A 24459-nucleotide genomic window follows, 5' to 3' on the forward strand; every position below is an offset into this window, starting at 1 on the left:
GCTGAACTTATTTGGAAAGGAAAAGAAATATGAAGCGGTAAAATTGTGACCCAAACTGTCCGTTGTAAACATCCAACAGATTTTGCAGAGCAACTTCCTGGTCCAACTTTGACCTAACGTGCTTGTAGTTGTGTTCAGTTTTTTTGCGCAATGAGGGATTTTTATCGACATTTCAGGTGCTCTCATTTTCAGTTTCACTTCCAAATAAAGTGGTTTAGATAATCTGGATTGACTGTTGGCTTGTTTAAGTGCCTTAAACTTGCATTCTTTCTAACAGCCAGCAGGGGGCGACTCCTCTGGTTACCTCAGTAAACATTGTAAACATGAGTTTATGGTCTTAATCGCCATTTCTTATATACAGGCTTTTGAGTAAAACCAGGACCATACCATACAAATTTAAATCTATTCTGATATTATACTGTATATCATTGTAGGTTGTAGGTCAAGATAACATTTTGGTCGCCTAAAGATGTCTTATTCAGCATTCGGTTGTACTTAGCTCCACCCTATCGTGTCACTTCTGGTTGCTAAAAACCAAGATGGCCACGGACAAAATGCTGAACTTAACTTAACAAGTAACGTTTAACATTTACTTCATGCTTTCCATGATAACGGTAGTCTTACAAAGACTTGCCATTGACATCACGAGCACTGGCTGCTGCTTACACATGTATTTGAAGAAGAGATGAGATCATTGATCTGGATTATGGAGGCAGGACAGTAGGAAGGCATACTAACTGTTTAGAGATTTTATGAGTCAATGAAACTGAAAGTGTAAAAGTTAAGGGGAAAAATATGATTGTTTTTGCCTTGTTTGAATGTTTTGTCATAAGAATTTATATTATTTTTTTCGCATTATGACTTTTAACATTCAGAAATACTAACTTTAAAGGACCAGTGTGTTACATTTAGGGGGATCTACTGGCAGAAATGGAATATGATATTAATAAGTATGTTTTCTTTAGTGTATAATCACCTGAAAATAAGAATCGTTGTGTTTCCGTTCCCTTAGAGTGAGCTGTTTATATTTACATAGGGAGCGAGTCCTCTTCACGGAGACAGCCGCCATGTTTCTATGAGGGATATTCATGTTTTTGCGTCGCCCACCGTAGCATAGAGTTATTTGAAAAAGGCTAAAACAAAATGAAAATAACAGAAATAAACATGACTAAACAAATAAACATAAAAGGTAGTTAATTGAAACAACCTCCGCTCCCTGCTAATTAGTTATTTTCTGTAAACTAATATTATCTTGAATGTGTTTTTGTAAAGTACAGTTTTGTGATAGCCCTCTGGCTGAGATCAACATCTGTGTAATTGTGTGTGTGTGATGACAGTGTGTGTTTGGGTTCAGCCCAGTTGCCGTAGCTCGTCGTTGGCCGGCGGCCGTTTATTAATGGATGGGATGGAGGGTGTGTTGGACGCCCTCCAAGAATCAAAGAAGAATTGAAAGTACGAGCCGGTGCATTAATCTGCCTCACCGCTCCTAATGTCCCGTCCTGCGGCAGTCAGACACCTCTACAGCGTTGTTAAAGCTGCCACTGCATTTTCATAAGCAGATGGGTGGAGGGCGGGGGGGGGGGGGGCGGGTGTAAGCTGGGATGGTTTTTGGAGATGAGGGCATTGTGATAAAGTCTGGATAAAAAGGCCTTCAGTTTCTTTATGTCGTGCGGGTCAACAGACGTTTCCTACCCCAGATTAATCACACATTTTTTTATCTGTTCAAAATGTATCTTAAAGGGAGATTTGTCAAGTATTTAATACTCTTATCAACATGGGAGTAGGCAAATATGCTGTTTTATCTCTGTAAAAGAGAGACTCTTGTGTACCCATAGAACCCATTTTCATTCACATATCTGGAGGTCAGAGGTCAAGGGACCACTTTGAAAATGGCCATGCCAGTTTTCCTCAACAAAATTTAGCAGAAGTTTGGAGCGTTATTTAACCTCCTTCCTGACAAGCTAGTATGGCATGACTGGCCATCGCCATTTTCGGTTTTGGCTTTGCCATCTTGGTCTTTGGTGTTGCCATCTTGGTTTTTGGCGTTGTCATCTTGGTTTTTGGCGTTGTCATCTTGGTTTTTGGCGTTGTCATCTTGGTTTTTGGCATTGTCATCTTGGTTTTTGGCGTTGTCATCTTGGTTTTTGGCGTCGTCATCTTGGTTTTTTGCCGTCACCATCTTGGTTTTCGTCCGTCTGTTTGTCCGTATGTCCGTATGCCATAGTTGGTACCGATGGATTCTTTAAGTTTCCTTGTTTCATATGATACCAGTGTCTTCACTTTAGCTTTAAAACTGAGCCTGCTGCAACCTAAAAACCGCAAGTTGCATTAATGCGTTAAAGAAATTAGTGGCGTTAAAATTAATTGACGTTAACACGTTATCGCGTAGCTCTGCTGCTGGGTGCTGGCGTTGCAATGGAACATATAATTGATTTCTTATCATTATACTGTATGTTCTTTGGTGAAGTACGAGCAGCAAAAGTTTAAGTCCAGTACTTAAGTACATATACACTTATTTTCTTCCCACCTCCTGCTCCTAAATCTTCTTCACCTGAGTCTCGTCTGCATGACCACAGCACTTCCATTAAGCCCAGTAATCCCATTCAGGCAGCCCACTCCCTCTCTCTGTGTCCCCCATGATGACTGTCCACTGTCCAGTGTCCACAGGTCCACCAACACACCTCAGCGCTCTGTCATGTCAGCGCTGCAGCAACATCCATTATCTGATGTCAGCGTGCATTAGGCGGGAGGCAGATGAGGCCCGTTAATGCTTATTAGTGGACTCATTTACACTTAATTGGCTCTCAGAGCTGCAGCTGTATAATGTTTTACTGACTGTACCGAGGCCTGTTTACCAACTCATATATGTACTCTAGGTGTAGTGGAGCCTGGGTGATGGTTGCTTGACTCCCCTGCAATATTGCGACAGCCCTATTTGCATTTCTGTGTAATGTCTTGTTACTTATTGGCATATATATATATATATTTTTATATATATATATGGATGTATTGGTTGAACTCTACTCAGTTCAAATCTTTGTCACAGTTTTTAATCAAACCAAATCTGAGGTATCTTTGTCAAAGACATTTAAGATAAGAAAACAGAAAAACAATCTAATATTGGATGTTTTTTAACTTTGAAATGTGATGCTGATCTCATAGATGTTATTCTGCAGCCGGAGTGTAAACAGGGTCTGACTAACTGCCTGTCTGTGTGTGTTTTTCTGTGTGAAAACCTGTCGTGTGTCTCATTTTTCTCGGGGTAGTTTGATCTGTCACTGTCTCTCCAGGTCTCTATCCCTCTGTTCTTTGCTCAAACTAGATCTTTTTGTTCCTTTTTTTACAACGCATTGCATATTCAGAGGAGGCAGCATGTAGGTATCTTTAAAACGACACGCACCTCCCTGGCTGCATGAATCATCCTTTACTTTCTTTCTTCTTATTATTCTTTTGTGTTTTTAGCTTTTTAACTTCTCTCTGGGTTCTGCTTTTTTTGGTGTTATTTCCCCTGTCCTGTTGTAGTACAGCACATATGTCTTAAGATGAAATACTTGATCTGTTCCTGTGTAGTGTTGTAAGCTCTTGGTAATATGGAAATGGTTTCAGTATTTAAGATATTCAGTAGACTGCTTGATTAGCTCTTTGCTTTTTCATAATTCTGTCTGTGCTGCATATTTCTGTTTATTTTAATGAGTTTCGTCTGCTTTCGTCAGATGTTTCATCCTGTCCATCGTCTCCTCCTCCTCCCTCGACACCCTTCACCTGTCTCTCATCTCTTCTGTGTGGCTGCATGGTCTTTCCTTTTTGCACGATGTGTGTAGCTCTCTCTGACATTGGAAGGATTTAATATCCCTCTCTCTTCTCTCTCTCCCTCCCTCCCTTTTTTTTGTTTATCGTCTTTCTTCTCTTTGTCTTCTCTCTGCAGGGGAGGTGCTCTTTCAGATGGCTGAAGTGCACAGACAGATCCAGATCCAGCTTGAGGAGATGGTGAGCATGTGGTGATGGTGTTGCTAAAATCAGCACTTCTTAAGCCACGAGTCGGGAGCCAAACAGACTGTGGGCCTTTTGCTTTGGAGTCTCCACAAACAAGATATATTTTAATATTTAATACTCAGCGAGACACACTCTAGATACACACACAGACACACACTCTCACTGAGGAGCTTCTACTACTTTCTGAAGGCAGCAGCTTCACTTAATTACAGTTTGTTTACTTATCTTCTCATATGTAAATCGCCACCATTACAGACTGAAAAAAAAAACATTTTTCAATTCGGTTCCCCAAAAGATTTTTATTTGAATCTTTCAAAGAGTAAATTGGCCAATTGTGGAAACATGCAAAGTATTTTATTAAGGGTGTTTTAAATTGCACTTCATCTCATCGTTTTGGGTAATGGATGTCAATGATCCGAGGCAATTATTACGTACATTAGTATAATTTACAAATTAAGCTGTGAGCTGATGCTTATCTCTTATCCAGACAGATTGAGAATGAATGCAATAGTGACATTAAACACAAATATTCAAACTTTTGTAACACAGTTACAAACAAAGTTAACACAGACCTATGGAGGACGGAGACTGCCAAAATAAAAAAATATTAAATGACTCGATAAATAAATAAATATGTCATTAAATGTAGCAAAAATAATATTAAAAATAAATGTAGCCATTAATTAATTGATAAAATGTGACATAAATTGATATTTCTGTTTTCATTTGCTTCTTAATTTATTTATCTTAGTATTAACTCTTCTGTTTAATTTCCCTGTTTATTTATCTTTATATTTATTTGTATTAATTTTTAAATGTATTTATTTATTTTTGCCCTTATTTTTTATATTTATTTGTATATTATTGTTTGTAGTTATGAGTGTATTTATTGCCCCCTCATTTGTATGATGAGGCAGAGAACATAAATATAAAAAGATAAGTGCAAAAATAAATAAATAAATGAATAAAGAAAGCAAAAAGCAATAAAGAAGCAAATTAAAACAGAAACATCAATTTATGTCACATTTGATCAATTAATTAATGGCAACATTTATTTTTAATATTATTTTTGCTACATTTAATGACATATTTATTTATTTAGAGTCATTTAGAGTGGCATCGACTTGGTACCGAAGTATCGGTTCTCGTGACATCCCTAGTGGAGTTCCTGCTTTTTCAGCAAGTATCCTGCTGATAGTAGTTTAAGACAATATTATGTTTCCCAACATGGATGATAAAAGAGAGACAAAGATAGTGGAGGTCATTAAGTGGGACAATAGATGTGTTTTGCTAAAACGTGTGTGTTAATGTATAAAATATTTTTTCCTTGGCAATATTTTACCACTGGTTCAACTTTGCTCACTCAACAACTACCAGCCCTGTCTTCTAAAAATGACGTTCCCATACAACTAAAATATGTTTACTAAAAGTTAAGTTGTATTGGAACGTAATTTTCTCGGAGACACACAAATAGTGGACATGCACAGAGACAGTAAATTGACTTTGGCATGCTTTTACATACCAGACATCCTCTCCTAATCCTCTGGGTGTGACGTTTCCGACAGCAAAACAAATACATCCCTTCAAGTCATTCTCACACTGCAACACTGACATTCCTGTGTGAAAATACTCCACCGTGGTTAAGCACAGAGCTACTTGAGGTTTAGTTAATCTTGTTTTTGTTGCATTGTTCTGAGGTTTTTGTGTGTTCCTGTGTGTCTTACAGCTGAAGTCTTTCCACAACGAGCTGCTCACAGAGCTGGAGAAGAAGGTCGAGCTGGACGCGCGCTACCTGAACGTGAGTTTCCCTTTTTCACGTGCAGATACATAGACGCCCCGACTAAGCTGGTGTCTGTGTGTACAGTGACAAACCACAGAGTTCTACTGAACCTTTTAACCACTTTTAGCTAGTTGTTTTGGTTTACAGCACATACTGTATACTGTTTGGTTCGGTCTCATCACCCTCATTTTCAGCAACAGCTGTTTTCAGCAAACAAGCTCTGTTTAACATTTGATCATAAATATAGCTGATAACTTTCTGTCTTAGAGAATAAGCTTTCGCTTGTATATTTTCCAAGTGATTCATGTAGAAACAACTCTTATATATATTGGTATTGGCTGTCAATCGACTAAAATATTTAATCACGCATTTTTTATCTGTTCAAAATGAACCTTAAAGGGAGATTTATCAAGTATTTAATACTCTTATCAACATGGGAGTGGACAACTATGCTGCTTTATGTAAATGTATGTATATATTTATTATTGTAAATCAATGAACAACACAAAACAAAGACAGATATTGTCCAGAAACCCTCACAGGTACTGCATTTAACATAAAACAATATGCTCAAATCATAACATGGCAAACTGCAGCCCAACAGGCAACAACAGCTGTCAGTGTGCTGACTTGACTATGACTTGCCCCAAACTGCATGTGATGATCATAAAGTGGGCATGTCTGTAAAGGGGAGACTCGTGGGTACCCATAGAACCCATTTACATTCACTGATCTGGAGGTCAGAGGTCAAGGGACCCCTTTGAAAATGATCATGAGTTTTTCTTCGCTGAAATTGAGTGTAAGTTTGGAGCGTTATTTAACCTCCTTCACGACAAGCTAGATTGATTTTAATGTCTCTGTAGCTGATTTGCATTTGAACACATCAGAATATCTGGCTGTAATAATCTGAATGACCTTCATCGTGGAGCTTTCCAAACATGCCGGTACGTCCCCCGTCTCAAATGATGAAATGTTTCTGGGACTGATTCCAGACTCCTGATCAGCATAAATTAGTTAGTCTATTTTTTTTTTGCAAAACTCCTCATTTTCTCAGAATGAGTCACAGGGCAGAGTGGGAAGTAATTTATGTAACTTGCTGCAGTGGTTTGGATGAAAGCCGATGGGAAATTAAGGAGAGAGGTGTTCATTTAGTCTCTGATCTCAACATGCTTCACACTGTATTACCCATAACTCCCCTCTCTGGAGAGGCCAACCTGACGTGGTGTTGCATTCGAGGACATGGTGTGTCAGGTGCACGGTTACATAATGATGTTGTTGATGCTTTAAATACAGGCCACTAATTAGTTAGTAGTTAGTTAATAATTTAAGTTGAATTAAGTTTGAGTTTTTCTTCTTTATTGAAAAGATGTCCAGTAGTTTTTTAAATCATTTAGGGCTGTCAAAGTTAATGCGATAATAACGCGTTAATACAAATTTGTTTTGCCACTAATTTCTTTAAAGCATTAATGCAATCGATTTTCGGGAGGTACTAGTGGGCTCAGAGTGAAGATACTGGTATCATATGAACCTAGAAAACCTAAAGAATCCATCGGTTCCAACCATGTCATACTAGCTTGTCATGAAGGAGGTTAAATAACGCTCCAAACTTGTGCTAAATTTTGTCGAGGAAAAACTGTCATGTCCATTTTCAAAGGGGTCCCTTGACCTCTGACCTCCAGATCAGTGAATGTAAATGGGTTCTATGGGTACCCACGAGTCTCCCCTTTACAGACATGCCCACTTTATGATAATCGCATGCAGTTTGGGGCAAGTCATAGTCAAGTCAGCACACTGACACACTGACAGCTGTTGTTGCCTGTTGGGCTGCAGTTTGCCATGTTATGATTGGAGCATATTGTTTTATGCTAAATGCAGTACCTGTGAGGGTTTCTGGATCAATATCTGTCATTGTTTTGTGTTGTTAATTGATTTCCAATAATAAATATATACATACATTTACATAAAGCAGCATATTTGTCCACTCCCATGTTGATAAGAGTATTAAATACTTGACAAATCTCCCTTTAAGGTTCATTTTGAACAGATAAAATATGTGCGATTTAAATATTTTAATGTAATTTAAACCTGTAGTAACTGATTTGTTTTGGCTTGGGGGGGCAGCGGAAACAAATTGTGACTGCGAGCGCTGCGAACGCTGCACTGCTGACTTTGTGCTGCCCCCCTCAGGCTGCGCTGAAGAAGTACCAGATGGAGCACAAGAGCAAAGGGGAGAGTCTGGAGAAGTGCCAGGCGGAGCTGAAGAAACTGCGCAGAAAGAGCCAGGGCAGCAAGCACCCGTCCAAGTATGGAGACAAGGAGATGCAGGTCAGTGTGTGTGTGTGTGTGTGTGTGTGTGTGTGTGTGTGTGTGTGTGTGTGTTTGTGTATTTGTGTGTGTGTGAATGCAGTGTGGATGTGTCTGCAGATGTGTGTTGGAGGCTGAAGTGTCAGATGTGTTGAATGGTGCAGTATATATGGATCAATAATGAATGTGTGCTCTGTGGCTCACAGTGCATCCTCATGCCCAGCTGTATAAAAACACATAACATGGTTACCAGGGATGTGACGGTGAGGACATTTTCCCACCGGTTAATAAACTCGGTGTTGCAGATTACACCGGACATTTTACAAGAAAAGATGACGCTATATATGTGTAGAGCGCCGTCTTTGATCTTTAACATCGGATGGCGGTGTGTCTGGCCTCTCCGGTCCAGCTTTCTCTACACCCGGCGCCGCTTCGTCCTCCGCACGGAGATTACCTCATTAATGTTTTGGTCACCTCATAGCGTTGGGTTTAAATCCGAGATATTGCCAGATAAGCTCAATTGCTTTTGACTTTGACACCAAATCCTCCGCCATCGTCTCGTCGGTCAACTCTCTCTCTCTTGTCCCGTGTGTGAAATCTGACTCCTGCTGCTCTGAGCTGAGACTCCGTACGGAGCAGACACTTTCAGTTTGTAGCGTCCGTCGTCCGACCATGTGTTGATAACACAGCGCTGATACGCCAAAATGAACTAAATGTGTTTTATTTCTATAAAACAAGCAAAATGGCAGTGGGCAAGTAATGTAATTGCGGACTACCGCAGCCAGCCTACTGGTTACAGCAGCCAGCGCCAAGAACATGGTTTCAGCTAGGGCTGAATGCTTCGAAGCTTCGACCGTTGCTATGGTAATATACCTCCAAATCACTATTTGAAAGCTTCGTTTTTAATATTGTTTTATTTTTTTTATATATAAGTATGTAGTAATAGTTAATAGTTATTTTCAGATGGATATCGCTGTTTGTTGTGTGTAGACGCGTGAGTACAATAGTGCAGCAGCGGCGCTGAAACAGAGGAGATGGAGACAGACAGAAGAACATGTCAGTCAGCTGCACCGTGAAGTTTCCAATACGTTCCAATATTTCTCAGCGAAGCTTCGAAGCCCAGAGAATGGTATTGAGGACAGCCCTAGTTTCAGCCCAGTATGTGGCGCAGACAATCTGCCAGTCAGCCTCTTGAGGAAACATTAGTTTCTCATCATCTTTCTTTCAGCAGAGTTCGAGTCACCAAACAGACTTTTAGTAAACTCACGTTGACCCATGGTTGTAGCACACACTCCGCTCCTCGTACAGATGCTTTCCCCTCTCTCCTCCTGATGGGATTTGAGCTTCAGTGCGCCTGGTAATCCGTGACGGCGCTGATGGGATAGGACGTGCTGAGCTGAATGGGATGGGACCCCCGACCAAGCTCTTCGCTGTTTGGGTGCCAGTTTGCGAGGCTCCTCACGGGGAGAGAAATGGAGATGGAGAAAGTTCACCACTCAAACTCACTGCGGCAAAAACGATTCCAGAGATCTGAACTGTGATTGTTACCGAGTTGAAAATACAGCGAAATGTGTGCGGCAGTAATATAAAGGACAGCTGAGGTTTGACCTCTGTGGCTTCCATCAAGGTCAACACTTGCAAAGTACATTAAAATAGGATAATTATCAAAAAAACTAAACTATTCACAGTTAAATGTTACAAATAAATCATATGGTCATGTAGATATTGACCTAACAAACTGCTGAAATGTTCAGGTGAGGGATGAATCTGGATTCTTAAAGGTACAGTGTGCAGGATTTGGTGGCATCTGGAGACGTAGCATCTCATTTTCGAGGGTCTCCTATCAGCCCGTTCCCATAAAAAGGCGTATAAATGCCACGATAATGCACAAGGCGTTTAGCGTGCAATGAGTACGCCTTTCTTGATTTCTACATCATTTGTACGCCATGTATCCTGTACTGACTGCAATGAAAACGCATCTGCGTGTAAATGCTACGGGACCAACAAACACAGAGACTGGTGTTGACCGGCGTTTTGTAAGTTACTTTGCCAATGTGCTATGTAATGCATGGCTGCTTACATAGACAATGGATGGGAATTGTTGAAAGGACGGAGGCTGTGGACACGGACCATAACTCAGTGGTTTTCTTGCCTGAACTGCGGTCGTTTGCATGGCGAACAAAGGATACGTGAAAACACTAAAACGCGTACTCATGAATGTCCCGTTTAATGTCGTGCTATTTATACGCCTTCCCGTGAGACCGGGTTGGGTCCTATAGACACAAATACACAATTCTAAAACACATACAGACAAAAGCAGCGTTACATAACATGACATACAGACAGCTGGCTCTCCCAACAACACCCCCCCAGCCTTCAGCTATTGTACAAGAAAACAATGACCTGGATAATAAATGAATTACAGCAGCACCCCTACGCTCACTCCTCCCTTTCCAAGACTGAAGTAACGTGAGCCGCCAAGTGCAAAATACCATCCATACCATAACTAGAATGGCACTCGGAGAGCGTAGACCTCCGCCCCCCTCTCCGTTCAGCTTGCGCCATCATCCACGTGTGTTTTTGTTTATGTTGAGATCAGCTGTACGTAGCGGAGCATCGTAAAACACTTCATTCAAACTGGACACAAACAAAATAAAACTCACCTAAACCGTCGTCGTTACTCTTTCCAACAATCACCAAGTGTGCTTTGGTTGAACTCGACTGTAATTTCACCGTGTTTAATGTGAAAAAACGCCAAATCTACAGTTCTTTCTCACCGCGGACGGCCAGCAGCTTCCAAACACACATCCACACACGCATCTCTCTGCTGTCAGAAGGAGGAAGAAGGCGGGTTCATGCGTCTTCAACGTGCCATCATTTACCCTGCGCATGTGTTATACCCTGTGGTCTTAATCCTCAGGCGGATCGGAATCCTAAAAAATATTCCTGAATCCGGATCATGATCCGGATCGCCACCAAAATTGAATAGATTGTTTATTGTGCAACACCCCACCACTCCAAAGAATTTCATTCAAATCCATCCCAGACTTTTGGAGTAATCCTGTTAACGAACAAACAAACAAACAAACAAACATTACTCCGTGAATAGGACCCGATTCCTACGTAGATATAAACGGCTCATTCTAAGCTAACGAAAACACAACAGTTCATAGTTTCAGGTGATTATACGCTAATGAAAACATAGTTATGAATATTATATACCATTCTGCTACTAGATTGCTTCACACTGTTCCTTTAAGTGTGTTATATCAAGATATATTTTTAAAAAACACTATAAAGAAACATTAAAAAGCTGTTCTGTAGAATGAAAGAATGCAACACTAACAGCGTTTAATCCACTCTTCCAAACTGTTTACATCTATTTCATTAGTCGCTGCGCTCCATCGCTGTTACATAACGTATTGTTTATGATATGTAGGGCAGGTGAACGGGGTCGAGTTGGTGTTCAGGTATCTGAGCGGAGGCGTGAGGAGACGGTGAGAGTCTCTGAGCCCCCGTCTGTAGGTGTTGTGGTGACACATGGTGGGCGTGCCCTCTTATGCAACCTGCACACAGGATGCTGCTGTTAGCTGCTGTCTGTCCAATCAGCTGCTCCTCTCCAATGAGAGGCTGAGAGAGAGAGGGAGAGTGTGTGTAATTATTTATGCTGAATGCTTGTGTGGGTGTGTGCATAATATCTGTGTAGTCGCTTATAAGATGATGATGATGATGATGGGCATTAAATCTGAACGGAAATGACAAAAACTAAATCGATTTTAGTCCGATTTTGACCTGAAATGTTCAGTTTATCCACAGTCTCCATTATTATTAAACAGCTGTTTACTACTGACCATGTATAGATGTGATATGATTACTATCTTTGTTGTTTGGCTTGGCTCATGTTAAACCCTTTTGTAAAACATGAACAACTTTATACAGAGAATGAATGACATAGAACTACCTTTTTATTATTCAGATTTTCCAGTTTTCTGGTCCTCCCACGGGAAAATTTGAGTTTCAGAGTCTTCTCCTGCCTTCTGGTGACTTTTAAAGACTGAAAATAACAAAATAATAAGAACACTGTAACCGCATTTTTATATTAAATAGACGTACTTTTAATTTTACTTTTAGTTCTCAGGACAGAAAACAGAATAATTCTCCCCTCTGGCGAGAACTTGTGTGAATCTCTGGTATTAATATTTATCAGTTTTTATTCATTTTCTGCTCCTGCTTGAGTGAAATACTCAAGCATCTCTGGTATTAATATTTATCAGTTTTTATTCATTTTCTGCTCCTGCTTGAGTGAAATACTCAAGCAGGAGCAGAAAATGAATAAAAACTGATAAATATTAATACCAGAGATTTCTCTTAGTTCTCTCCATTTCTCTCTCCGTCTCTCACTCACTGAAGGTCCTTTCAGACGCAACGCGACAACGACACCACTGAGCTCTGAAACCTGTTATTTCCAATGATTTGCTGCGCCCCACGGCGGCTTTTCGCCGCGTTGAGCAAAGCCCAACTTTGGGCGCTGCAACTGCGATGTGTCGGCCGCGAGCGTATACGCCGATCAGCCATAACATTATATAACATATACCCTGACCGGTCTGCGGCTACGCTGCGATGCACTGTGTGTTCTGACACCTTTCTATCAGAACCAGCATTAACGTTTTTCAGCAGTTTGAGCTCCAGTAGCTCTTCTATTGGATCGGACAACGCGGGCCAGCCTTCGCTCCCCATGTGCATCAATGAGCCTCGGGTCTGACCCTGTCGCCGGTTCACCGGTTTTCCTTCCTTGTGGCGAAAGCACAGTGACGGTTTTGGAGCAGCGAAGAAGAATTGATTTCCAGTTAAACAAGTTGATTCTTGTCTGGGTTAATAAATGATGGTATCTGATCGGTGCATAGACTGCCGTACTCGCCGATACCCGATCCCAAATCTGGGGCAGTATCGGAGGCATTTCTGATACTGGTATCTGTATCGGAACATCTCTAACTAGACAGGTCATTAAACAAGCTCAAAAACCCCCGACAACATGTCTAACTCAACTCTACAGTAGAAGCAGCATAACACAGTAGGAGACTGTGTGGTTTTCACACCACTGTACGGTTTTAACTCATCATGGCAGCGCAGAGAAAACATGGTGTCGGAGGTTAAGGGCTAATTGTGCAGCACTTCCAGAGGCTGAGGCGGTCGGCCCCCGCGGCGCTCTGCAGGAGCAGCAGGGGAGGTAATTATTGTGTAATTGTTAGTGTTGCTTCGATGGATGGCTGGTGGAGCGTGAAAGGGGGCGACCGGGCCGGTCGTTACAGAAATCGATACGGATGGAGCTATGAGGAACATTCAGCCCCCAAAAGTCCTGCAGTTCCTCCTCTGGGCTTTAAAGAGCCAGTCTCAGCTCAGACACCGGGCCGCTACCTCGGCGCTCTTTACCTTCTACCTTTTTACGCCTTTACCTCCAGTAAGAAGGTTATTTTACATCCTTGTTTGTTTGCTAGTTAGCACAAAGTCTTGGTAGGAGTTCAGCTCGGTCAACGAACACAGGATTCATTTCTGGTGCTCAGTCAGACATTTTTTATAAAAGATGAGAAATATTTCTGCAGATCCAGTCTTTGTTGTGCCAGAGTAACTTTAATTTAACCTTTAACAAAACCAGAGCTTGTGCAGTCTTGGAAAAGATATGCACTCTGAGAACTGTCTGGTGTGTTAGCGTGTATGTGTGTTAGAGTGTGTTAGCGTGTTATGTACCTCCTGAGTAGCTGGTGTATGTACTGAGTGTAGCCAGATTCTTGCTGGGCGTCATATTGGCCCTCATGGGAACCAGGTCTTGGCAGGAACAGGAGACTCCAGTGGTCGGCACCGTGAAGCTCGCAGCCAAACATAAAATGACAGATTTGCCTTTTTGAACATACAATATGCCGTTATATATATATATATATGACTATATACTAATGTACTTATGACAGATAATGTGTTTGTGTGGATGTATGAGGCTGTATACTCCACTGTCCAACTGTTAGTTAAAGTGATGCAGCAAGATTAAAGATTAAAGTAGTCATCATTCACTCCTCCGGCTCGTGATTGATGTTGATATTAAAACTATAGGCGATGTGAGGTCACCCGTTTACTACGGTGTCCCTCGGGGCCCATAAAGCACTGAGCTGCTACCTCTACAGTCTGATAAATCTCCCGGTACATTTGTGAGCGGAGCGTGATTGGTAGAGAGGGGCGCTCTGTGGCTTTAGATGATGCTAATGTAAAAGAAATCACTCTTCCTCCCTCCCACGTCCACTGCATCAGGTCCTGCACAATCCTCTTGTTGTTAATGTAATAAGAAAGAAGGAAGAATGCAGATTATCGTGTGGAAACGATAAAGATATTTCTCAGTGGGAAGCAACATTACGATTGATATTAACACTTAATTGCATCCGTTTGAGGTTCCCAACACGTGCAGAGTAGTAACACCAATCAAACACATTATTATCATCCCATCATGAGGAGGAAGTGGGAATTTCCTGCCTTGTGTGAAACGTGTGTGAATGCCACGTGAAAACACTTCCCGCCGGCCTACAGTACTTGGGTTTTCTGATTTCTGACACGTTTGTTTTGATGGGATGAGATCAGATGTCGTGAGATGAGCGCTGTGTTTGTGTTCCGAAGAGAACAACGAGGAGGGATGAGATGATTCACTCAAGAACACAAACAGGAAGCTCACTAGAGGAAAAGTCAGGAGATGAGTGTCACAATATGTCACAGCAATTCATCTTAGTTGTTGAGATATTTCAGTCTAGACCAAAGTGGTGGACAGATACTGAACGACATTGTCATCATGGTAAAGTAGATTATTAACCCTTTAACCCGGCCGCTATTCTGTCATTCAGAGTGAAGATACTGGTATCATCTGAAACTAGAAAACCTAAAGAATCCATCGGTACCAACCATGTTATACTAGCTTGTAAGGTAAGAGGCTAAATAACGCTCCAAACTTACACTCAATTTTGGCGAGGAAAAACTGTCATGGTCATTTTCAAAGGGGTCCCTTGACCTTTGACCTCCAGATCAGTGAATGTAAATGGGTTCTATGGGTACCCACGAGTCTCCCCTTTACAGACATGCCCACTTTATGATAATCACATGCAGTTTGGGGCAAGTCATAGTCAAGTCAGCACACTGACACACTGACAGCTGTTGTTGCCTGTTGGGCTGCAGTTTGCCATGTTATGATTGGAGCATATTGTTTTATGCTAAATGCAGTACCTGTGAGGGTTTCTGGATCAATATCTGTCATTGTTTTGTGTTGTTAATTGATTTACAATAATAAATATATACATGCATTTGCATAAAGCAGCATATTTGTCCACTCCCATGTTGATAAGAGTATTAAATACTTGACAAATCTCCCTTTAAGGTTCATTTTGAACAGATAAATGTGCGTTTAATCACGATTAATTATTTTAATCGATTGACAGCCGTAGAAATAAGTCAATAAATCCTGGACACACTCAGCACACGTCTTAAATGCTGATTGCGCTCGCTGTCAGCAGAAACCAGGAGCAGCTTTTGGCCACGTTTTATATTTTGTGTGAAGAGGAGCTTCAGACGAAGAGCGGCTGATTGGCAGCAGCATGAAACGCTGGTTGGCATCTAATTAGGGCTCCATACATATCTGAGAGTGATCACATGTGACCGCCGCATACAGCAGGCCTGACGTATTAAAGCTACTTAAATAATAGAACAGGAACAGCTATGGTGGATTAATGTACTTTAATGTACATCAAAGAAGTGGTGCGCTCCAGGGATCTGTTATAAAACTGTGCTGTGCTCAGCTTACAGCAGGAACGTCCTATATACTATATACTCCTACACACACAGTGCCAGAACTAAGGAACAGTATTAACAGGATTCATGAGGTAATAGGAGATATACTGTATGGTAGACATGGCAGGATTAACCTGGGGAAATTGCCGTCCTGATGCATTTGCAGTCATATATATACATATATAAAATCACATATATTTAATTTTCTAAGTCATTTATTCAAGGAAAAATGCCAAATGATTGAAGTTTCCAGCCTCTCAAATGTGAAAATTAGCTGATTTTCTGTTTTCTACATGTACATACAAGGGCTGTCAATCGATTACAATATGTAATCGCATGATGGTCCATAGTTAATCGTGATTAATCGCAAATTAAATGCACTTAACACATGCATTTTTTATCTAATGCTATATATAATATTTATATAATGTATGCAGAAATGCATAAAGAAATGTGTGAAGAAAAGAATACAGACATGAATAAGATAATAAATAAATTAATAAATAAATACAAAAATAAATAAACACAAATGAGAGAAAATAAATAAATAAATGCTAAAATAAATATAAAATGTAGAAATTAATAAAAAATAAATAAATAAATAAAAAAGGCTAAATTAAATAGAAGAGTATTTATATGAATAATAGAAGCAAATTAAAACAGAAATTCCAATTTATGTCACATTTTATCAATTAATTAATGGATACATTTATTTTTAATATTATTTTTGCTACAAAAATTACATATTTATTTATTTATCTAGTCATTTATTTATTTATTAATTTATTTTGGCAGGTTCCGTCCTCCGTAGATTCCAGGTGAGGACGACTTAATGCTCGGGGCGAATGTTCCACTTTCTCGTCGTACCTCTGTGAGGTGTTTAGTTTCCGTGTCAGAGCTCTCAGCAGGTTTTTAATCATGAGGAATTCATAACACACACATGAACGTCAGGGTAAACCGCCTATTGACTTCCAATCCGTAGAATACACTCCTAACTGCACTCCGTCGTCCCCTCCCTCGTGTCACAGCCTGTCAGTCCCTCTGGTGATTAACTGCTCCCTCGCCGCCGTCCTGACCTCGCCAAGCTGGTCTGAATCTGATCAACACGGTCACTCGCTGTGTGTTTTTGTTGGCTGGCTGAAAGCCTCTCCACCTCCGCAGTTTCTATGATTCATAGGTGGCCTTCATCTTCCTCTGCTGCCGCTACGTTGGCCTGCCGCCATTTAATATTTCACTGTGGGTGATCGCTGCTCGTTCAGCCTTTGTGCGCCCACATGAAGGACCTCGTTCACTTCTCAGAAATTGTTCTTTTCCTGCTAAATTGACCACATTCTGGCAGATGGTTTCCATTTAGCTTCTCTTCCAGTTTTGATGCCCGTTAGGGTCAAACACAGGAGAGCAAGAGACAACGAGAGGTTTGAGGTGCGACACTGTGGCTCCTCCATGTGGCTCGTCAGTATATCAGCCGTGTTCCCACCAGGGAAACAGAGAGACTGTATAGGAGAGAGATGAACGATGAATACGCCCCAAATCCCGGGTCAGAACCAAAAACAGAAGCTTTGAAATGAGCCTTTAAGACCAAATATCAATTAATGGCACATGTTTTATCTGTTCAAAATGTACCTTAAAGGGAGATTTATCAAGTATTTAATACTCTTATCAACATGGGAGTGGACAAATATGCTGCTTTATGCAAATGTATGTATATATTTATTATTGGAAATCAATTAACAACACAAAACAATGACAGACATTGTCCAGAAACCCTCACAGGTACTGCATTTAGCATAAAACAATATGCTCCAATCATAACATGTCAAACTGCAGCCCAACAGGCAACAACAGCTGTCAGTGTGTCAGTGTGCTGACTTGACTATGACTTGCCCCAAACTGCATGTGATTATCATAAAGTGGGCATGTCTGTAGAGGGGAGACTCGTGGGTACCCATAGAACCCATTTACATTCACACATCTGGAGGTCAGAGGTCAAGGGACCCCTTTGAAAATGGCCATGACAGTTTTTCCTCGCCAAAATTTAGCGTAAGTTTGGAGCGTTATTTAATCTCCTACTTGGTACCAATGGATTCTTTAGGTCTTCTAATTTGATATGATGTCAGTATCTTCATTCTAACTTTAAAACTTAGTCCGCTACAACCTCCGAAAGATCGATTGTATTAATGTGTTAAAGAAATAATGGCGTTAAAACTGTTTTAGGTGTATTTTCCTGAATGGACTGTGCCATTATAAACTAAATCAGGCGTCATACATCACAATCCTGACATATAAAAAGCAGACAAATTGTGCTTTCATTGCTTTGAAAGTCAAATCGCTCGCTTTGCATTTTTAAAATGTCACATTACACATCAGACCTGAAAACCACGAATTAGAACAAAAGAAGTCAAACTCCACATAGATGCGATCGTAGATGTGTCTGTTATGTGTTGACTGGTGTTTCGCTCTGCAGTATAAACTCGCTCACCCTTTTGGCTGCGTCTGGCTTTTATACCTCTACTCCTTCAACAACTCAGCCCACTGAGTCCTCTTAGAGCTTGAACTGAGGCACAGGACATCTCCATCAAACAAGTGGAACCACTCATCCACATCCAGCATCACCTTGACACACAGAGGCAGCAGCATCATGTGGCGAACCCCACTTTGTCCTCAGGTTCACTTACGTAACTGAAAGCATTTGAAGATTCCTGAATAAAGTGAGATTCTCAGAGCGCCAGACAGTGCGAGGTGTAAATGACCATGACGGCGTTGTTCGCAGAGAAAGTACGCAGCCTACGCACCGTCATAAAAGACTGGCTGGTTGAATTAACACCAGTTCTGCTGAAGGCTGAAGTCCACATGCAGAACTGGTTTCAGCGAGATGTGATTTTAAATTAGAAGCTCTAGTTACCTAACGCTGAGCTGTAATCACCGCCACATATTAAGCATAACTAGACGTGCTAATTAGGTAATTCATTGAGCTAATTCATGCATTCATTATCACATATTTCTGCCTCGACAACATACTTATCCAACACATAAAAAAATGAATGTATTAAAAGGAGTAATCTGTAGTTTTCTATCTACAAATCTCCCTTTAAGGTTCATTTTGAACAGATAAAACATGTACGATGGTGCTATATTAGATAAACTTCCTTACCTATCAGAACAGTGAGATAATGTCCTAATAAGGACATGCCAACATGTTTTTTTAACGCCACCTTTTCCCTTCTCTCCCGCAGTACGTGGAGGCCATCAGTAATAAGCAGACCGAGCTGGACAACTACATCGCCGAGGGCTACAAGAACGCTCTGTCCGAGGAGAGGAGGAGGTACTGCTTCCTGGTGGACCGCCAGTGTGCCGTGGCCAAGAACAGCAGCGTCTACCACAGCAAGGTGAGAAGGAACGGCTTCGGCCAACAGCTGTTCATGTGTTGGTGACGTCACAGTTTTCCGCATTGAAAGATGTCTAGGTTAAACCTGGGTTTTTTAGACATTTAAATGATATATATATTTATTGTTTCAACAGCATTTCCTTGATCTATTTTCGTCGTGCTGGTAAACATTTATATATAGCGATTTAAAAGCCATATTTATCCCAGTTTGAACGTCGTCATCGAGGCATCTTTTAACCACCAAGTCATTGCTTTACTCAGTGAGATCCTGGGAAATCACCTCTTGTTTTATTGAAGCTAGTCTGGGCTCTGTGGAATATCCTTTATTAAAGATGATTTGATTAGTTGGAACTTCATTGGTCCCAGGGAAAGTGTGTTATTGCACAAACTCTAGAGCCAGTTGTTGTTGTTGTTGTTGTTGTAGAGTAGCGTGCTCGTGGTACATGTCCACAGTCTATGTAAGTAGCCGTGCAATGCATTCTGGTAGCGTGGCGGCGCGATTCGAGAGACGAGGAGTCATGTTGGCTGCTCCATATTCAAATCAGGGGCTTCCAACGCGACTCCCCGCCTCTGGAAACTCACTAGAAACTTTTAAACTAAACATTGTCGATCTAAAATAAAGAGAGATTCAGCAGCTGCACGGCTTATTTCTCATAAAATGTTTTCAGAAACACATTTCGGTGAACTATGTTCGTGATATAAGAGCAGAAAGTTTCCAAACGAGCCATATTGGTTCTGGATTTGAAAGCTGGGAGCAGCAGCCCACGAGGGAAAGCGTTCCTTGTTTCTAGTGGCATCAAGCGTCCAATGCTGGGAAGCGAGGCGATCCCTCACGTACCATTAGAGTGAGTGATGAAGCATGAGAGAGGCAGCGACGACGGGAGCGAGTAACGTTATCGACTCTGGCTCAAGCAGGAAAGTTATCAGAGTTTGGTTTGTCCATTCTGGGCTACTGTAGAAACATGGCGGCCAACTCCGTGGAGAGGACCCGCTCCCTACGTAGATATATAAAGAAAACATACTTATTACTTATTAATACTTTTCCATAAATATTACACACTGGTCCTTTAAAACTACGACATGTTGTCTTGTTCCCATCTGTCTCTCTCAAACACGTCACGTTCTGTATTTATTCGTCCGTTTCATTCAAAGTTTTCCGCCATCGCGTCTCGGCTTTTCACGTGCAGCCGTGCAGTCGGGAGATCACTCGTCAGGAGTTTCATATCGTCCAAGAAACTACTAATAAGAGAAGCATCTCCTCCTCACCCCTTCACACTGGGGACATGTGAGGTGGTAAAGAGGAGTGAGTGGGTGAGGTGGGGAGGCAGCGGGAGAGAGAGAAGATGACCTACTTCTTGCGAGAACACTTGGTTCACTGACTGTGTGGGTGTGAAAGTGTCTGAATGAGTGATTGATAGACGGAGGGAGGAAGCACAGAGCACAAACTGCTGATGGGTTGATGCATAAATAAACAGCAGAAAGAGATTTAATTAGTCTTAAACTCGGCTGTGAAGTACAGTTGAGTCTTGAATATATATTTAGTAGAGATTATGGCTGTATAGCGGCGAGATACGTATCATGATACTGGGGTAGCAATTCAATTTATTGCGTTTTAAAAAAAATCTAATTTAAGGAAAACGGTCAAAAAACATGCAGCTTTTTGAATGCAGTATAAATGTGTTATTTTCTCTTATCCTAAAAATGATGTGTTTGAATATTTCTGCATACTGGGGTCCCTAAACAGTCTCTGAATTACATGAATTGGGTTTCACTGTAAAGCTGAGACTCTTGTGGATCCAATGAGCCCGACTGTATTCATGTGTGATGATGTTAGTCCCCATAGGAGACATTTTACATAGTGATTTTTTTTGCTCAGCTTTTATACATATGGAGTGTCTTTATACCAGTTTTCCTAAAATTAGAATCGCGATATATCGCCTTGCTTACAGTGTCGCAATATATTGAATCGTAACCCCTGTATCGTGATCGTATCGCCAGATTCTTGCCAATACACAGCGCTATCACTCATTATAGTCTAGTGTACGTTAGCATGGAGGTCTGGAGGAAATAATCTGGTGATTTAAAGCTCTCTTTACTTTCTGGGAACATTTTACAAATTGGCAAACCTCCCACACGCTGCCAGAGAGCGCTTCTCCGGTGCTGCGGATGGCGAAGCAGGAATGAAGGAAAAACAGCCACCGTCTGCTAGTTGATTTTATCATCACACTGGTAAAGACGTCCCACCTACACTCTACCTTAGCTATCGGAGAGGGCTGACTGAGGTCACGGTGACTCATCGCTTCTACCTGCAGCAAGAAACACTGAGAAAGCTGCACGCACATAGAAAACACATGGAGGGGGCATCCCAAATCTATTAATCTAACCTGAACGGAACAATAATTTAACTGTGACAGAGGAATCATTATCTTATTTCAGTTGGAGCATGAATCCCCAAATGACATGATGCTCACTCTGCTGGTATGAATGTGTTGTTGCTGTACTTTAATATCAGTGTTAATTTATTGGTTCATCCCGCCCACACCCTGACACCTGACGCTCCTCCAGCCCACGTACACTCAGCGGGGCCAGACAACCTCAGAGCCTCGCTGTGTTTATCCTCCACAACAAGCCTGGTGGAGTTAAAACTGTTTGAGCAGCATCTATCCCATATTCATGGATTCCCTCATTTATTCACCGACGACGACATGCAAATGAGACGTAGCTTTTATGTAACTGTGCTGCTGGATAATGTATGGAGGGAATGTAACTCAGCCCTGAGAGCTCAGCATCTGAGAGCTTCTCAAATGAGTGAGGAGGACTCTCTCATCCTTCTTCTCATCTCTCGTGGCCTGCATCTCCTCCATGTTCCTCGCCTTCTCCTTTTCATGCTTCTGCTTGTATGAATAATGTGATGCCATGGTGATGCAGCATTACCTCCAGAGGGTGCATATATTTCTAATCCTGATCTGAAGGATTTATTAGCAAAGTGAGGAAAAGAATACACACATGCACAATACTGTTTTGAAAACAAGCATCAACCCATCTCTTCCTTCTTTCCTTCTTTCTTTCTTTCTTTCAGGGGAAAGAGCTTTTGTCCCAGAAGATCCCCGTGTGGCAGCAGGCGTGCGCCGAGCCCAACAAACTGCCAGATCGTGCCATGTTCCTGGCCCAGCAGATGAGCGGCGTAGCGGGCGCCATGGTCCCCGGTGGTCATCATCCAGGCATGCCCATCTCCGAGCCCATCCCCGGTGCTAAACCGCTGCCGGTACCTCCAGAGCTGGCGGCCCTCAGGGCCAGTGGGGGCATGGGACAGCAGGTCGGTTCCTCTACTACTACCTTTTAATTCATCATTTATTCTACCTGAGACCTGTGCAGTATTTATAGACATTTTATTAGTGTTGTCACTCAATTAAAATAGTTAATTGCACATTTTTTATCTGTTCAAAATGTACCTTAAAGGGAGATTTTTATCAAGTATTTAATCCTCTTATCAACTTGGGAGTGGGCAAATACGCTGCTTTATGCAAATGTATGTATATATTTATTATTGGAAATCATATTAACAACACAAAACAATGACAGATATTGATCCAGAAACACTCACAGGTACTGCATTTAGCATAAAACAATATGCTCCAATCATAACATGGCAAACTGCAGCCCAGCAGGGATATATATATCTTGAGGTCAGAGGTCAGGAGAGCTCTTTCACGATAAACTAGTATGACATGGTTGGTACCGATGGATTCATCAGGCGTTTTAGTTTCATATGATACTAGTATCTTCACTTTAGCTTTAAAACTGAGCTAATCCGCCGCAACCTTAAAATCGCAAGTTGCGTTAATGTGTCAAAGAAGAATAGTGTCCGTTTAGGGCTTCTTTATTTGTCAAATGCAGTACGCTAAAAATACCAGGATGTCCTACTGCATCCAGTTGCATTTTGTAGTTTGTAAGCCAGCATGCTGTTCTGTGCAGACTGAGCACAGACAGATGACAGCCTGAAGATGACCGCTCACTGACAGAAGGCACCGGATATATGAGCAAGAGGGTCAAAGTTCAAGGCACAATGTCATGATGAAGTGGTACGTCTCAGTTGTATGTGTACTGCATGCAGCAGTATGTACTTAGTAAGAGCAGCTGCAGTACGGACTAAAAGTAAAAAGAACAAGTATGAGATTTGGAACGCCTGAATGTCTTCTGTTAGCAAATGTAGCCGCTTTCCAAACATGTTTTCAGTCTCAAGGTCTAAAACTCAACTAAGATAGAAGCTCAAGTGCACACACACACGTACACACACACACAAACACACACAAACACCGGTAAGTGGTGTCTAATGAGACCCTTAATAAGAACCAGGAATGTGTCGAGGGCTGTTGCATCATGGGGGGGAATCTCAACGCATCCTCAGAAAACTCTTATGAATGCAAATGAACTCGTTAGCGCGCCATGCTAATTAGCTTGTTGCACAGAAGAGGTTTAAATTCCTCCCGTCCTCGGCCCTGCTGCCGGCCCCCCCCCCCCCCCCGCTACTGGAAACAGAACAACTTCCAAGATTTACATGAAAGACTGCCTCAGTTTGGCTCGAGTTTTTAATTAAAACCGCGGCGCAAATTCATTAAATCCACTTTGAAACTGGTTGCAGTCTCCCAGTAGTCATTCCATATGTTTATCTTAAAAGCAACATATACTCAAATGTAGTCTTTTCATTAAGCAGCACTTCCTGACCCAGATCCTCTCCACCTCCTTCATTATTATTAATGAGCTGCCGGATGTTATATAACGGCTTCGGGTGACTTTGTTTTAATTGCCTGTATGCTAATTTCACGGTCTCGGCAGAGGCTGATGGGAGGCGTTGAAGGAGGGATGGCGGTGATGAACGGCACAGCGGGCGCTCACGGAGGGGAGGACTACCAGCAGTGGATGGAAGGCAAGGTGGCCCAGGGCAAGCCTTCGCCGCAGACCCAGCGGCATGGAGGCGAGGTCTACTCCAACACCCTGCCTGTACGCAAGGTCGCCCCGGCCAAGAGCAAGACCACACTGAGTAAGGACACACACTGTATACTAATGTGGAAGGATGAAGGTGGCATAAGAACACTTTAATCAAACCAGTTAGCTTTAACTTGGCATTCGGTATGCAAATGTATTCTATTAGGTTGTGTATTCCTTGAAAAGTATCACTGCA

At 41.6% G+C, this 24459-nt stretch overlaps 1 protein-coding gene across 5 annotated transcripts in view; it reads left to right on the plus strand.

Moving 5' to 3' along the window:
• baiap2b (BAR/IMD domain containing adaptor protein 2b) overlaps positions 1-24459 on the plus strand; it is an 87154-nt gene that overhangs the window by 47928 nt on the left and 14767 nt on the right. For 4 of the 5 annotated variants that reach the window (XM_037754164.1, XM_037754165.1, XM_037754166.1 and 1 more), the window contains 6 exons: positions 3926-3987; positions 5720-5791; positions 7961-8098; positions 19126-19278; positions 22357-22593; positions 24114-24318. In XM_037754164.1, coding sequence (XP_037610092.1) covers positions 3926-3987; positions 5720-5791; positions 7961-8098; positions 19126-19278; positions 22357-22593; positions 24114-24318 — 867 coding nt within the window. Of the gene's footprint in view, positions 1-3362; positions 3375-3925; positions 3988-5719; positions 5792-7960; positions 8099-19125; positions 19279-22356; positions 22594-24113; positions 24319-24459 lie in introns of all 5 variants that reach the window. The other variant, XM_037754163.1, reaches the window with a different exon arrangement.

Source organism: Sebastes umbrosus, chromosome 20, assembly GCF_015220745.1.
Source record: "Sebastes umbrosus isolate fSebUmb1 chromosome 20, fSebUmb1.pri, whole genome shotgun sequence".
NCBI lineage: Eukaryota > Metazoa > Chordata > Actinopteri > Perciformes > Sebastidae > Sebastes > Sebastes umbrosus.